Source organism: Panthera tigris, chromosome F2, assembly GCF_018350195.1.
Source record: "Panthera tigris isolate Pti1 chromosome F2, P.tigris_Pti1_mat1.1, whole genome shotgun sequence".
In the NCBI taxonomy this organism is placed as follows: domain Eukaryota; kingdom Metazoa; phylum Chordata; class Mammalia; order Carnivora; family Felidae; genus Panthera; species Panthera tigris.
The window spans coordinates 28,505,363-28,519,953 of NC_056676.1; the positions used below are offsets into that span (position 1 = coordinate 28,505,363).

Genomic DNA, 14,591 nt, shown 5'->3' on the forward strand with positions numbered 1-14,591 from the left:
ACTTTCTGTTTTCTGTGGCCAAGTGGACATTACCTTTACACCGTTCACACGTCTCCAAAGAAAATTTGGGTAATGAAAGTAAAACAGGCAAGTGAGGAGAGGTGCGTGTGGAATAAAACGAGAAAGTACATTTGGAGATTTGATTGGCTAAAGTTGAAAAGCTCAGGACTTAGCCTACAGCTGATGAAAAATGGAGCAGGGGAAAGAGGTGAACTTGTCCCAATCCTCCCATATTTTCCTTAGGCTTCAATGGACGCTGCTATCCAATGATTAATTATAGCATTCCCGGTTGCATAAATGCTTAGCATCAATGCTTAGCTTGTTTTATTCTAAAAAACAAAACAAAACAAAAACTCCTCAATGAGGGTTAAATGCTTCTTCTAAGACGGTGTGTCCAAAAAATCCCCAGCTGAAAATTCAGCTAGCCACATTCAGTAGAAAACTCAAAGCCATGTAGATGAGTACTGAATTGACAATAGTGCTTAAGGCTAGAACAAGTGTTCATTGGAACCCTCAAATCGGTGGACCCGCTCTCTCAAATCAGTGGACCATTATTCTGCCAGGTTTGCTTTTGGGTGATTATAAAATGGATATGTTTTTCTTCCCCAGTCTCAGGAGGCCCAGGTGCTGAAACAATTGGCAGAGAAGAGGGAACATGAGCGAGAAGTGCTTCAGAAGGCTTTGGAGGAGAACAACAACTTCAGCAAAATGGCGGAGGAAAAGCTGATCCTGAAAATGGAACAAATTAAAGAAAACCGTGAGGCTAATCTAGCTGCTATTATTGAACGTCTGCAGGAAAAGGTAATCCCGACAAAGTTCTGGGCATAAGCATGCATTCATACGCAACACAGCTGGGTGAAGTTCCAAATGCCCGGGCACCAGGGACTTAGTCAAAACTTGTTTCAAGTACAGAGACAGCTAACGCCTTGGACAGGTTCTTCCATTGTAGCACTGACTCTGTGGGCACTGCGACATGGGAGAGGAATGGGAATCCAATGTTAAAGCTAGAATTTGGTGAAATGTTTTAGTAGTGAATGGATTCAGGGAAGCTGATTCATGCTTTTCAAATATATAAAAGACTTGCACAAACTTTAAGAACCAATCCATTAGAAAAATATTAAATTGGAAATATGAAACACGCCATAAAAATATATATTAATAAGTAACAATAATATATAACAAAATAATACATTCAATATTTACTTTACTACTTCATTGAGTGTAATATTGAATATATAAATAATAACTTGGGGGGGTGCCTGGGTGGCTCAGTCGGTTGAGTGTCCGACTTCAGCTCAGGTCACGATCTCACGGTCTGTGAGTTCGAGCCCCGCATTGGGCTCTGGGCTGATGGCCCAGAGCCTGGAGCCTGCTTCCGATTCTGTGTCTCCCTCTCTTTCTGCTCCTCCCCCGTTCATGCTCTGTCTCTCTCTGTCTCAAAAATAAATAAACGTTAAAAAAAATTTTTTTTGAAAAAAATAAATAGATAAATAAAAATAAACAATAACTTGGAAAAATATATTCAAGAAATGACAGACTACCTAGGAAAAATGGAAAGCCCATTCTGTCTATGTAGGAGAATCTACATGGGAAACCAGGGTATAGTAACATTCATGGAACCAAAGGGAAAGGAAGCTAGTAAGGGATGTTTATTTCCTCACGTTCTGATATCCTGGTGTCTTTCTCCTCACCAACCTTGAAATATACCCATTCCCATCAATCAGGATGAGCAGAGCAGGAGATCCTCTGAAAAGTATTCTCTCTTTCCCTGTTGTTGACGCTATGCTATCTATCCATCACCACCACCACCACCCAGAAAAGTTTCCTTTGAAAATGTGTAGTATAGATATGAATAGTGTAGCTTTTTCCATCTCCAGAAGGTGGATTAAGCATTGAGAAATATGATCTTTGAGAAACAGTGCCTCAGTCCTTTTCTGAGCCGTTGCCCTCTGCACCAGCACTGAGTACTATTACATGTTGGCACTGGAGATACAGACGGAAGTAGGACTGTCCCTGTCATCAGAGCACTAAGAGTTTAGACAAGATCAGCCTCCTGTTTTCTGAGTATTTCTTAGGAAGACCCAGGGATCAGGCAACTCTGTTCTGAAGTTCTGATGACTCTGTTTTTACTCTCATTCTCTGATGACAAATATCAATCCAGAACCAAAGGAAATCAGGCACAAAACATAAATATGTGTGTATATATATATATATTTTTTTTTTTCATGGAGATTTTCATGGGCATCTGTGCTTTTGAGGGATTTTTTAAAGCATTGCCTAGGGAAGGGCCTATGGGCTCTGACACAGCAGTAGGACACTGAGGCTCTCAGAGGTATGTGGAGAAAGTACTACATGACCTGGTCAGGAGCAGAGAACCACTGAATGCCTTGGTCAGAACCTTAAAGTTAAACTTTAATTTATGCATATAAGCTGGTGCTTCCATACTCTCAGAACAATGTCATTGTGTTTCACCCAAGTGCATCAGGTCAGGATTTCAAGGAGGCAGTTCAGCTCTCTGCATGTTACACATGGTGGTACCATAGCAAGTGCTTTGCTGAGATGCAGGAGAGCAAAGTTCCGTTGGGCAAAATTTATGTGCCCACCTTGAACCATTCAGTCTTCCTCCATTTGCCCTCAGTTCACACATTTCTGTACAACCAAGGAGATTCCTGCTGACTGGTGCTTATACCGTGGATAGCAGAAGACCACCGTGTGTTGTCTGGGATAATTATGACTCAACCATCTCATATCCTAGGCCCTAAAAAAAAAAAAAAAATTAATGAAGTTGCTAGAAATGGGGCATGCTGATCACATTCCAGGCTTTTCAATTAGACCGTAATATCTAGTGCAAGATTTATATCACTGACAACCAGGAGCATTATTGTTTTTGAAATTACACACATGCAAATATATAGCATATCCCTCTTGATTTCAACTATAAAGTGGTACATAAAATTTGCATGTTTTAACTAGTATTTCCAGAGGTGTTGGATTTTAATAGGTAGTTTCTTTTTCTCTGTGTATTTCTCTTCGCCCACTCCCCAGCCCAGCACCTTTTAGCACTCTTTCCCATTCTCACCCAGATTTAGTCTCCACCTCCATTCAGACACACTTGCATACAGACATGCAACTTGTCCTAGAAATAATCAACCTGTGAACGGCTTAACATCCTGACATCAAGCTGCAAACTCTCCCAGTGAGACGCAGGTGTCTATATTTTTTAAAACCCTCCAGATGATTCCAATATTTGGCCAGGTTTGAGAACTAGGGGTTTATAGCCTATTCCGATTTAAATCCCAACTGACAGTATTCTATCCCACGCTGGATAACGCAGCCCAGATCATTTTTAGGACCACATTCCCCTTGGAATTTCACAGCCACAGAGATGCTTTTCAAATCTAATGGGACCTTTGGCCGGTGTCCTCCAAGATTCATTATCATCTCCATAAAGTGGAGGTTCTCCTTGGGGAGTACCAAATTTACTTCCTTTTGACGTATTTTAAATATGTTTTCTTTTTCCTAAATAAGACAGAGTAGGGTTTTTATCATGACCAATATCTAGCTTTTTGTTTGAATGAAATTACTGCAGTAAGATTAAATTAAAAAGAGAATCAATAATAATACTAATGCTGAAAATGCATGAAACTGCTAACATATATAAGCTGTTCTGGAATCCGATGCATCAAAAGATGATTACTACTGAAAATGACACCGATTAATCAGTTAATAATTCAGTGCATATTCGTGGAGCACCTACTATGTGCTTAGACACCTGGAATAATATCAAAGAGCATTTACCAACCGTCTCTTTCCCTATGCAGATAATATAAAACTAGCAACAAATAGCATAGCACCAAAAATTAGAGAATAAGACAACACATAATATGGACCAATATAGATAGTTAATACAAAAGCACTGAAAAATGTTAGTAAAAATGAAATCCATGTCAAGGCTAGCACACTAAATTCTCACCACTGTGACAGGCCTCACTTCACTGAGCCTGTCAATTAGCCAGACGACGTGATACAGTTCCACAGAGCCATGGTGTCCGCGGTTTCCTCAGTGTCATTCACTGACAAATTCCCACAAACTTCTTGGAGATCCAGCCATGTTAGCTCAAAGTCTTTAGCTAAAACTGAAAGCCTAAAGCAAAAACAATCTCAGTTGCACTTTAGAATCCACTGAAGTGCTCTTTAAACTAAGAGATTTTGATTTAATTGTCTGGGGTGGCACCCAGAGATCAGTATTATTTCTAAAGTTTACCAGTAGATGCTAATAGCAGGAGTTGAGAACCACTGAGCTAAAGACTTCTTAAATACACTTTGTTATATTGTCGTAAATTATATTAAAGTATTTTTATCTTCGTTCCATAGAAGTGTTCTTTTTTCCTTCAGAAAAGAATGTTACGCTTTTTTTTTCAATGTCTGTTTTCATAGCACCTCGTCTCAACACCCCAGCTTATTATAAAGGAAAGAATCAAATGTGGAGAAAGGTGTGAAAGAAGGAATGCATCTGCCACCGAGAATTACACTAGGCTGATCTGTTTATGTCACTCACATCGAAATTACAACTACCCAACAGTCTTCAAATTGAGTGACATAAATAGTCATACCCAGGACTCAAAAGTATAGTCTGTGGACAATGATTGACACTCTGGTGAAGTTTAAAATGTTCTTGTTCATGGAATAATATAATAGAAAGAGACACACTGAGACAGAGACTGAGATGGAGACAGAGACAGAAAGAGAGACAGAGACAGAGATAGAAAAACACCTTTTCCTGCCATGCGAAAGGATTAAAGAGACACTTTCTTCTTCCCCCAACATGTCCTTTCTCCTCTAACACATTCAACAGTATCTAGCAGAAAATTCACTGCCTGGCCCATCAGGAACCCTGAGTAACAGCAGCTCTGTCATCAGACCCAACCAGGATCTGTAGTGGGTATTTTTTAAAAACCAGTTAAAGCAGGTATAATCATTTTCACAATATTGCATACATTCATAATACATCTAACTTTAACATCAAGCATTTAAAGGTACAGCCAATTACCAATCTTTTCATGTAGGCCAAGACCATTTTGAGAGATGGATCAGTTAATTGGGGTACCATGTCCCCCTTTTCCCCATTATCCACCGATATCATATTAGCTATGATTTACAGTTTCAATTTCTTTAAAATTGGGTAAGGGCTAAAGATATCTGCAAAATAATATGAATATAGGACCTTAACAACTTTTCTTTTTTACAAATTTCCCCTAGCTTTTATACTTGATCCAATATCTGATCATACTGCCCTTTCTCAGGTATTTCCAAAGCTTTTCCTCCACCCACACTAGCTTCTATTACTGTATCTTTAATTAAATTATGTAATTAAATTCTCAACTAGCTAGCCGAACAGGGTGGAAATATCATTGACTACAAGTAAGCATGTAACTCAGCCAGTGAGAGGAAAAGTATGTGGAAATAATAGGGAAGAGCCTACTAGCCTCATAAGCAACCCAACATTTAGGTGATACCAGGATGATGGCGGGAATGGAGAGTGTTGGTTAACCTACCAGATCAGTTAAGAGGACTTCTAGTGAACCTCGTTGAATTCTCCACTTAATTCAAATTGTGTCACATCTTCCTGCCTTTATAGCTCTACCCCACGATTCACTAGCCAAGGCCAAGACCGCCCAGATCATAATATTGTAACAAATACCAAAGGAGCTTCCCGTGGTGTTCAGGAGTAAGAGAAGCAAAAAAACACAGACAACCTTGACAGCTACTTTACCTAGCCAACCACAAAGGACGGTACTTAGTCAGTAAGAGATGTTTTAGTATATTGATCATCTCACCTCTAACAATATAGAAAAGTTGGTGCAAAAACATTGTATCATTATTTCAGTGACAATAGCATCCCATAATATGATACAGCTTAAAATAATAAAAATATTTTGAGGGAATAAGATTCTGTGGTTCTTTTCTGAAGAGGTGATTTTGATGTTATATAACTCCTTAGATACAGATTTCAACCATTATTAATTTTCATCTGTCATAAACTTTTCTTCTCCTCTGACTTTTATTTGGGGGGAGGGGTCATTCTTGTTCATGAATGCAATTTATGTAACTATTTACTATTGAACCTGTCTGAGGAATGAATAATGAAAGGAAAAGAGGACGTAAAACTAGCTGTTCTTGATTGCTCCGTGTAGGCCAGCCATTTTGCATGTACTACTGCATTTAATCCAAACAACAACCCTGAAAGGAGATACTGTTATTGTCTTTATTTCATATCTAAGGAATTTGTCCTTAGAGAGATTTAGTCAAGATCACAAAGCTAAGTAGACGACAGAGTTTAGCTCTGAACCCCTGTCTTTTTCATTCCACCCCTTATACTAACCTTTATACTAAGCTGAAGCTGCAATTCGTTGACGATCATCAAACACCACACAGTAAGCAGGCTTAGCAGTACCATTGGAAGTTTACGCTCCAATGACCACTATCATCTCGATATATGAAAACGTTCTTTCCTGGCACTCACAGCTCACTCCTGACCCCTCTTTTGTATTGCAAGTGCGTAGCCATTTGTAAAAAGAATTTCTGATGATATTGACCGCAATCCTCATCTTGCATTTAAATCGACTCATGCAACAGAATTTCACAGATGGAGCTGATACTCTAGGTCATCTAGTTCAGATCCCTTGTTTGTATTTGATACCTAGTGAGGTAAAGGAGACCTTAAAAGGTAAAAAGTATACATATAATTAAATTTAAAAAAAAAAAGGAAAGAAGAAAAAGAAAGACCTCATATTTCTTGGCTTCCAGTACAGAAATCTCTCTAATCACATCTTCTTAGGGAAACGGAATGTTTCCTAAAACCATCTTTCATACATTTTTGCATACCAAGGGAGTAGTTACATACAATGCTAAAATATGATCTATTACACTTCCCTTATATTGATGGGAGGAAGGAAGGTAAGACTGGAAAGGTCACTGGGACTCAAGTTTTGAAAGGCTCTGACTAATAGGTTAAGCATTTAAGAAGCATATAAAAAAGTCTTCTTCCTGCGTCTAATCCTCTCAAAGCGTCCACTGATAATTGTAAAGCCCTTAAAATATTCAGGAAGAGGAAAAACACCACTAAATAGTGTAAACAACAGTAGGATGTTCTATTGCCATTTTCTGGATTTATATAGCGATCATAATATTCTGGATTCCCTTGATCATATGACCTTTTTAATAGTTTTACTCAAATACAGTATTAAGGGTTTTTTTAGGTGCTGTAAGTCTTACAAGATCTTCTGTTATGTTATACTTACTGGGTCCCTTGTTGTCCTTTCTCGTGAAGTGAAGAGAATTCCTAATGATAGACATCAAACAACTGGGTGACTTCCAACGAGGCATGTATTGTGTAAAGAAGTAGGCAAGCCTTTCCGGTTCTCTGTGGAGCAGACAACCAGGCTCTGTGACATTACTTCTCCCTTTGGTGTCTTCCAGGAGAGGCATGCCGCGGAGGTGCGCAGGAACAAGGAACTCCAGGTTGAACTGTCTGGCTGAAACGATGGAGGGTATGGCACGCCCCACCATTAGTAAATCCCCCTGCCTATATTATAATGGATCATGCGATATCAGTATGGGAAATGTATGACATGGTTTAAAAAGAACTCATTATAAAAAACAAAAACAAAAAAACAGAATCAAAAATTAAAAAAAAAAATCAATGCGGTCTCTTTGCAGAATGTTTTGCTTGATGTTTAAAAAATACCTTGGATCTTATTTTGTAAATACTTACATTTTTGTTAAAAAATACAAGTATTGCATTATGCAAGTTATTTCATAATCTTACATGTCCTGTAACAGGCTTTTGATGTTGTGTCTTTCCACTCAAATGAATTTGCTAGGTCTGTTCTTTTTGAAGCCCTCATGTCGAACTCCATTCCCTGCCCTTTTCATTCCAACAGAAAAATGAGGTCAGTAGACAGTCTATGGTGCTAGAAACCCACCATTGCCTAATGACCTAGATGGCTTTGTAATCTCTGAACTTGACTAAGACCACACCTAGGTTACAGGTTTTATGACTCCACACGAACCTCCACATTTGTTCACTCATAATCTACTAACTGCCTAGAAACTACAAAACCAGGCTAAGAAAAAAAAAAACAAAAACACCAATCATAGCATTTACTTCTGCTTCTCCTGGATTATGTGCTACAAATGTGCTTTGGCTTTAGAAAGGGATGGATGAGAAGACAGAGCTGAGATCAACCTGGGTAGAAGCAGAAAGTTAAACCCTTTAAAAGCGCTGAACGCAGATTCGAATCCAAATGGTTCAAGCAGCCATGAAATCGCTCTTCATGAAGTGGGCTTAATTCTCTAGTTTAAGTTCTTTTGATGGAATGAATTAATTAATGTGTCAGGTGGCTTATTTGTGGATGCCATGATTGATGATGTTCATTTTAAGCTCTTACCTATAGTACAAGTACATGATGCTACTGAATACTTTTCCACTTGGAAACTGTGAGCTGGTTGTTGCATTGAAACACACATACAAACGAGATCAAAAACACTGCGGACTTTCACTCAAGCTGGTCTTTCTTCCCCAGTGTGAGGCAATCCTGCCTATTAAAAAAAAAAAAATTACTCCATCTGTGAGGGCTGATACAGCTAAGGGGGCTAGGCAGGGCATTTGTGCCAACTAAGAATCACCAGACACCCACCATAAGTACCTATCGCAGTTTTGAAGTCGTTTCTCCCCCAAATCCCAACTCCTGAAGGTTGCTGCCTGCATATTTACTCTTCATTAGTGCTATTTTCCTGTATGTCATTGTGAGCAAGCTGTGATTAATAAAGAATTGGAGTTCTGTGAACTAATAAAGGTTCAGTCTGTTCTCTTGCCCCTTCATGTATCTGACCTGGAGTTCAGATTTTAAAAGGGTGGCCAATGGATTAGACAATCTCATAAGCAAAGAGACAATGATTAGAGTTTGAAGGAAACCAGTGCCCTGCTGATTCACTTCCCTTCTGGGGCAGCAGGCAGCATCTCTTTTCTCTCTGCTTCTGACAGGCCAACGCAGCAGGAGAGGTCTTCAATCTGTTCCCCTTGAAAACATTCAGGACTGCAGGAGATACCACAGGTTCAGACTGACGATTCTGAGAACGAGACCCCCTTTCAAAGCACTTGGAAGGTTCCTGGCACCACCTCGTGCTCTCCCATGTGGCCACAGAACACCTTCACCAGCCTGTTAAAATGAGATCTCCCTGCCATAGTGCTGAATTTTGCACCACCAGTAAGCATACTGCACACATGGACACAGCAGGGTCCTGTCGATGACCCAGATGGATCTTACAGGACCAAAGGAACCCCATCCAGCTTTAGCAGAAAATCACAAATAATTGAAACCACGCAGATTCACGAATAAGTAAACTGGGCTGTAGTCCATAGGAGCACTAGTGAGCCAGGTTTGAGGACGAGGCCACCTGGTCCCTATCTTTGTGGGAATCTAACACTGCAACGATCAATACACATGTTTGCAAGCCTGAACGCCACGATCTTCCTTTGGGAAGTCAGTTGGAGCTTCTGATTAGCATAAACCAATCTTCATTTTCGTACTGATTTCTATACAACTTAGTTTGTAATGTTTTCGTAAAACATTATTTGAAGGGTTTCCATGGGACCAGACCCTGTGACTGAGCCCCGGAAACACGAAAATGAATGACCACAAGAAGCTCACAATCTACTTGTGAGCCAATGGGGATATTTTGGTGTGTCCCTGCAGCATACTGAGGGGAAGCATAAAATTTCTGTGAAGCTTTCTGAAATAACTAGAAATAGTTGACAAACATCTCACACTACTTTGTGGGTCCCTACATTGGAACTGTTGACCAATCCAACTGAAAACCCCAAAGGTGGAGAAACTAAGGCCCAGAGAGACAGAAGATAAGTGACTTTGCTCCAGGTCACGGTTCCCACTTAGCGTGATTTCTCTCCTTATTGGTAGCTCATCAGCAGACCACCCTCAAATCTTACCACACCAGCAAGGATGTGTTATGTCTATAAAGTTCCCCTAGACTAATGTTTTGCAATATTGGCATGCTTCATAGTCATTTGGAGGACTTGCTAAAAACAGATTGCTGAGCTGCAACCCCAGAATTTCTGATTTCTGAGGTCTGTGGAAGCCTGAGAATGTGCATTTCCATCACGTTCTCAAGTGGCACTGGCATTGCTTGCCTGCAACCTCACTTGAGAGGCCCCGCTGCAAAATGAAATCGGTACAGATGTGTGGATTCTTGGTGATGGCCACGGAGGTGGTATTGTTTCATTCAGGGCATATTCCATGGGAGTGGGGCGTGAAAAGAAACTCATTCATTCAATATTATTCAAAAAAGTGGAACCCGAAGGAATCCAAGAAGAAGGAAAAAATGAACTAGACCTTGCAAGTTCATAAAAGAATAGAAAGCGTCTAAGAGACAGATGAGGTCAAGGAACCAAAAGCGTTGTCTCTCTCACAACATCTTATTTCAGTAAGGCTTAAAACGCCTCAGATGCTCCTGACCCTTTAAGAGTTGAACTAAGAGATCTTTGCAGAGATGATGTCATTTTGCAAGTTATCCACAGTTTGGTAGTCTTGTTTCACTTATAATTTTTTTTACAGAGAGTCCGGTATCCTCAGGACTATGTTTAAATTGAATATATGACTTTAAAATGCACTCTGAAGAAAATTCACAGAAGCTCATCGGTTTACAGATTTACCCTCCTCTCCTATTTCTTCTATACCCAAAATATATGGAACAACTGATGGTGACAAATTCTGTTTTCTCTGGAGGCAAGCACCAGCCTTTATAACATTTCTCAGGAGATAACATATGTAAGAGTGTACTGACAGTCATACTCTGCCACATCCACCCCCATCCCACTGAGGGAGAGAAGAAGGAGGAGATATGGCACCCGTGATTTTACAAACCAAATAATCGATCATCTTGCGTTCTCAGCCCTGAATGAGACAATTAGCCTTGACTTCTAATCAGGCCATTTGCTGAAAATTCCTAAGGCAAACACACAGCCCCAAACAAAACTGAGATTCCCAAACTCTTCCCCCAAATTACCGTAGAGTCATCTTGGATCCCTCACTGCCCCCACCACCCACTTCCGGTTAATCATCAAGTATCATCAGTTTGACCCCCAAATTGTCCCTCATTTCTTGCTTCTTTTCTATTTCCATAATCACTCCCCTACTTTGGGTTTCATTAGACTCTTACAACAACCAACGTATCTCCTTCACTCTAATCTGCAGGCCCCTCTCCACTCTGACCACATCTCTCCAGTCCTCTACCACCTCGTCCCCCTTAGCAGCAGACTAAAATCTACACTCCTCTGCATGGCGGTAAAGTGCCTCACTAGCCCCCTCATTTCTCAAGAACATTGCTCCCCTTGGACACCAAACTATTCACTCTAACAAGAACCTTCTGGTCTCTATGCACATGCTGTACTCTCTGTTTAGAATTATGGTCACTACAAATTAGTTAGGAGATGCTAGACCAGACTGTGATGAAACCTACAAAATCTAAGTGGGGCTATTAAATCACAGAGGCTTATTTTCTGCTCCTGATACATGTCCAGCATGGGTCACTGTGGACTCTGTCCTTCCTCACTCTGCGCTAAAGGCCAAGGAACTGCCTTTATCTGAGATACTGCTGGCCACTGTGGAAAAGGGAAAGTGGGAAGCCGGCCAATTGTGCACTGGCCCAGAAGCAGCAGACATCACATTTCTTTGGAAAAAGCAAGTGATATGACCACATTTAACTCCAAATGGGCAGAAAAATACAATCTCAACATAAGCTCTAAAGAAGGAAAGCCATAAATATTTAATAAACAGCACCAGTGACTGCCACCCTACTGGTCACAAAACATTCAGTCACCCTCCTTCCCACATGTAAAGTACGCTCACACTGTCCCTAAGATAAAATCTCCAGGTCCATTTGATCACAGCAGCAAGCTCAACATCCAGGGTCTCTGGGTAATGCACAGTACTCTCTCTGACAGATGTGGACATGAGTCCTCTTGACCAGAGACAAGTTAATGAAGGTGACAAGTTATTTTCCCCAACATAATCAATACACAATGATGAAACATTTCTTGCTTCTGTCTCTATTCTGATTGCCAGAGAGGAATTCTCCCATCTGTGGCTCTAGGCTCTGTCTTCTAAGTAGATGTGCCTGTTCCTTCATTCTCCTTGGCCACATCTTACAGGGTATAGAGAATATGCCTTCCTTGGAATCCGAGGAACTCTCTCGACTAACTTGCTGCCCATCATGTGGTTCCAAGAGATGCTAAGTCTTTACTGATCTAAAATTGGTCCATATCTTGGCAAGAAATGGATGATACATTATTATAAATGGGTAGATGAAGAGAAATTAATGAAGATTCCATCAGACAGAATAGAATGGTATGGACAGATTAAAAGAAACCAGCTGAAGATGGTAAAGCCCTTGGGGCACCTGGGTGGCTCAGTCAGTTAAGTGTCCGACCTCTGCTTAGGTCATGATCTCATGGTTCGTGGGTTCAAGCCCCGCGTCGGGCTCTGGTGCTGACAGCTCAGAGCCTGGAGCCTGCTTCCGATTCTATGTCTCCCCCTCTCTCTGCCCCTCCCCCATTCACACTCTGTCTCTCTCTCAAAAATAAATAAACACTTAAAAAAAATTTTAAAAGATGGTAAAGCACTGAAGGTGTACCAACAGAGAGAAATAATTTCCTCCTATGACCTGAAGACCCAGGAGACAGCTGTACCTGTAGAAAAAGGCTGCCTAATCTGGGGGCTATGACCTTCTGGAGATGAATTCAGCCTCTAACAAATGCAATCTGGCAAGGAGGGATTGGGGAATAAGTGTCTCAACGGTAAGTGTCTCCACTCTCACCTTTCAATCTCTAGCCAAGACCCCTCATTGGCCAAATGCCACCATAAACCAGAGGGCAAAAGAGCCCAGGCGATGCCTGCATAGAAGTCAGCCTCCGGGGCTGAGCAAGAAGAGGAAAGGTAGAGAGAGACCCTGGAGGGGCAAACAGAGAATGTGGCCACCTGCAGTACAGGCCACAGACTGGTTTAGTGAACAGCACTAATGACAGTTATGGTGCCTTGTCACTTATTTGTCATTATCACTGTTCACTAAATATTTCTGCGTCTTTCCTTTTGAGATAGCTCTCTCCTCACACCTGGAATCAGGTAAGGTTTTGTGACTTACTTTGGTCAGTGAGATGTGAGCAGAAGTAATGCGTGTCCCTGAGAGTGGAAGCTTTAAGAGCACATTCATGACTCACCTTCCTGTTTCCCCTCCACCTCTGTGACCTGGAATAAAGATGAAGTACAGCACAGTTCCCATCTGTTAGAGACACATAGCATGAGTGAGATCAACCCTTTTCGTTTTAAGCTTCTGAATTTTGGAGTTGTTTGTCATTCATCAATAAGTATTCATGGATTGAAACTCTTCACCATCACACAGGTCTCTTATCATCCTCAGTCCAAAATTGAATGTTCCAATAGCTTCTGAGTGGCTTCCATATCTTCAATTCATCTAAATGCTAAGTGCCAAGGAATCCAGTTAAAGCCAGGATATCGGGAGGGAGGCCTGATCTAAACTCATGAACTCTTTATCTCAGATACTAAAAGGCAAATTAATTTTTTTCATTGGTTTGTTATGATGGCAACTATTGTCACCCACATCGCTTTAAAGGGTAAAAGAGCAAAGAAGTAACAAAAGAAAACTCAAGCATACAAAGTGTTCACATGTGTACTTCTGTCAACTACCTCTAAGCATTATCATTTCCTAACACACCAATTCCCGTGACTGAGGTTCAGTAGAGCCTTTTGTGTATTAAAGGGAGACGCAAGGTGTATTAACATTTCATGTAAATCCGTGGGTACTTTGGGAAAATCCTTTCTCCTTGTGATAAATATGTTACCTCATACCCTGAATACCAGTTAGATAAATGTGTCAGTTCAGTTCTGTAAGCTATACGACAGATACTAAGCTAGACCACATGTTAGTACACAGTGACGTACACAATCATGAATATTATCCCCTCTCTCTCGTTTTTGAGTCAAATCCGACTCTTCTTTCTTCCTTACCCCCTAATAATCCATCTTGTACCAAGGGGCAAGGATGTGGTGGATATTTTAGAGGCCAAATCCAAATCCAACAGGGCCTCTCTAACTTTCAGGCTAGCATTAAGCACTCAGGTCTTTGAAGAAAAAAAAATGCTATCTTTTACCCTTTTCCAATCCTAGTGTCATAGTTTTTCTTATCCATCTCAGTCAAGCTTCCAGAAGCTGTTTCTCTTCCTTCACTTCCCATGCACCCTTTAGCCTACCACCATCTGCCTTCTGTTCTCACCTGTCCAGGAAAACTACACTCTACTACTCTATCTATGGTCTCTTTGGTGCTAAACCAAATAGATACTCTTAGGCTGGCCAAATACTGCTAGGGTCAGCCCCACATCTTACCTTCCCTACGAGCTTTCCTTATACCCTTCACACCCCACTAGGCTGGCAAGACACCTCTTATGTGTTCCCAAAGCACCAGCGCAAAAATATTGTGGTGGTCAAGGGCATGGTCTC

General features: G+C 40.8%; 1 protein-coding gene across 1 annotated transcript in view; it reads left to right on the forward strand.

Annotated features, from left to right (window-relative positions):
* STMN2 (stathmin 2) overlaps positions 1-8,761 on the forward strand; it is a 46,375-nt gene extending 37,614 nt beyond the window's left edge. Inside the window, exons 4-5 of the mRNA XM_015537697.2 lie at positions 610-801; positions 7,480-8,761. Coding sequence (XP_015393183.1) covers positions 610-801; positions 7,480-7,539 — 252 coding nt within the window. The 3' untranslated portion in view covers positions 7,540-8,761. The remainder of the gene's footprint in view (positions 1-609; positions 802-7,479) is intronic.
* The last annotated feature ends 5,830 nt before the right edge of the window (positions 8,762-14,591 follow it).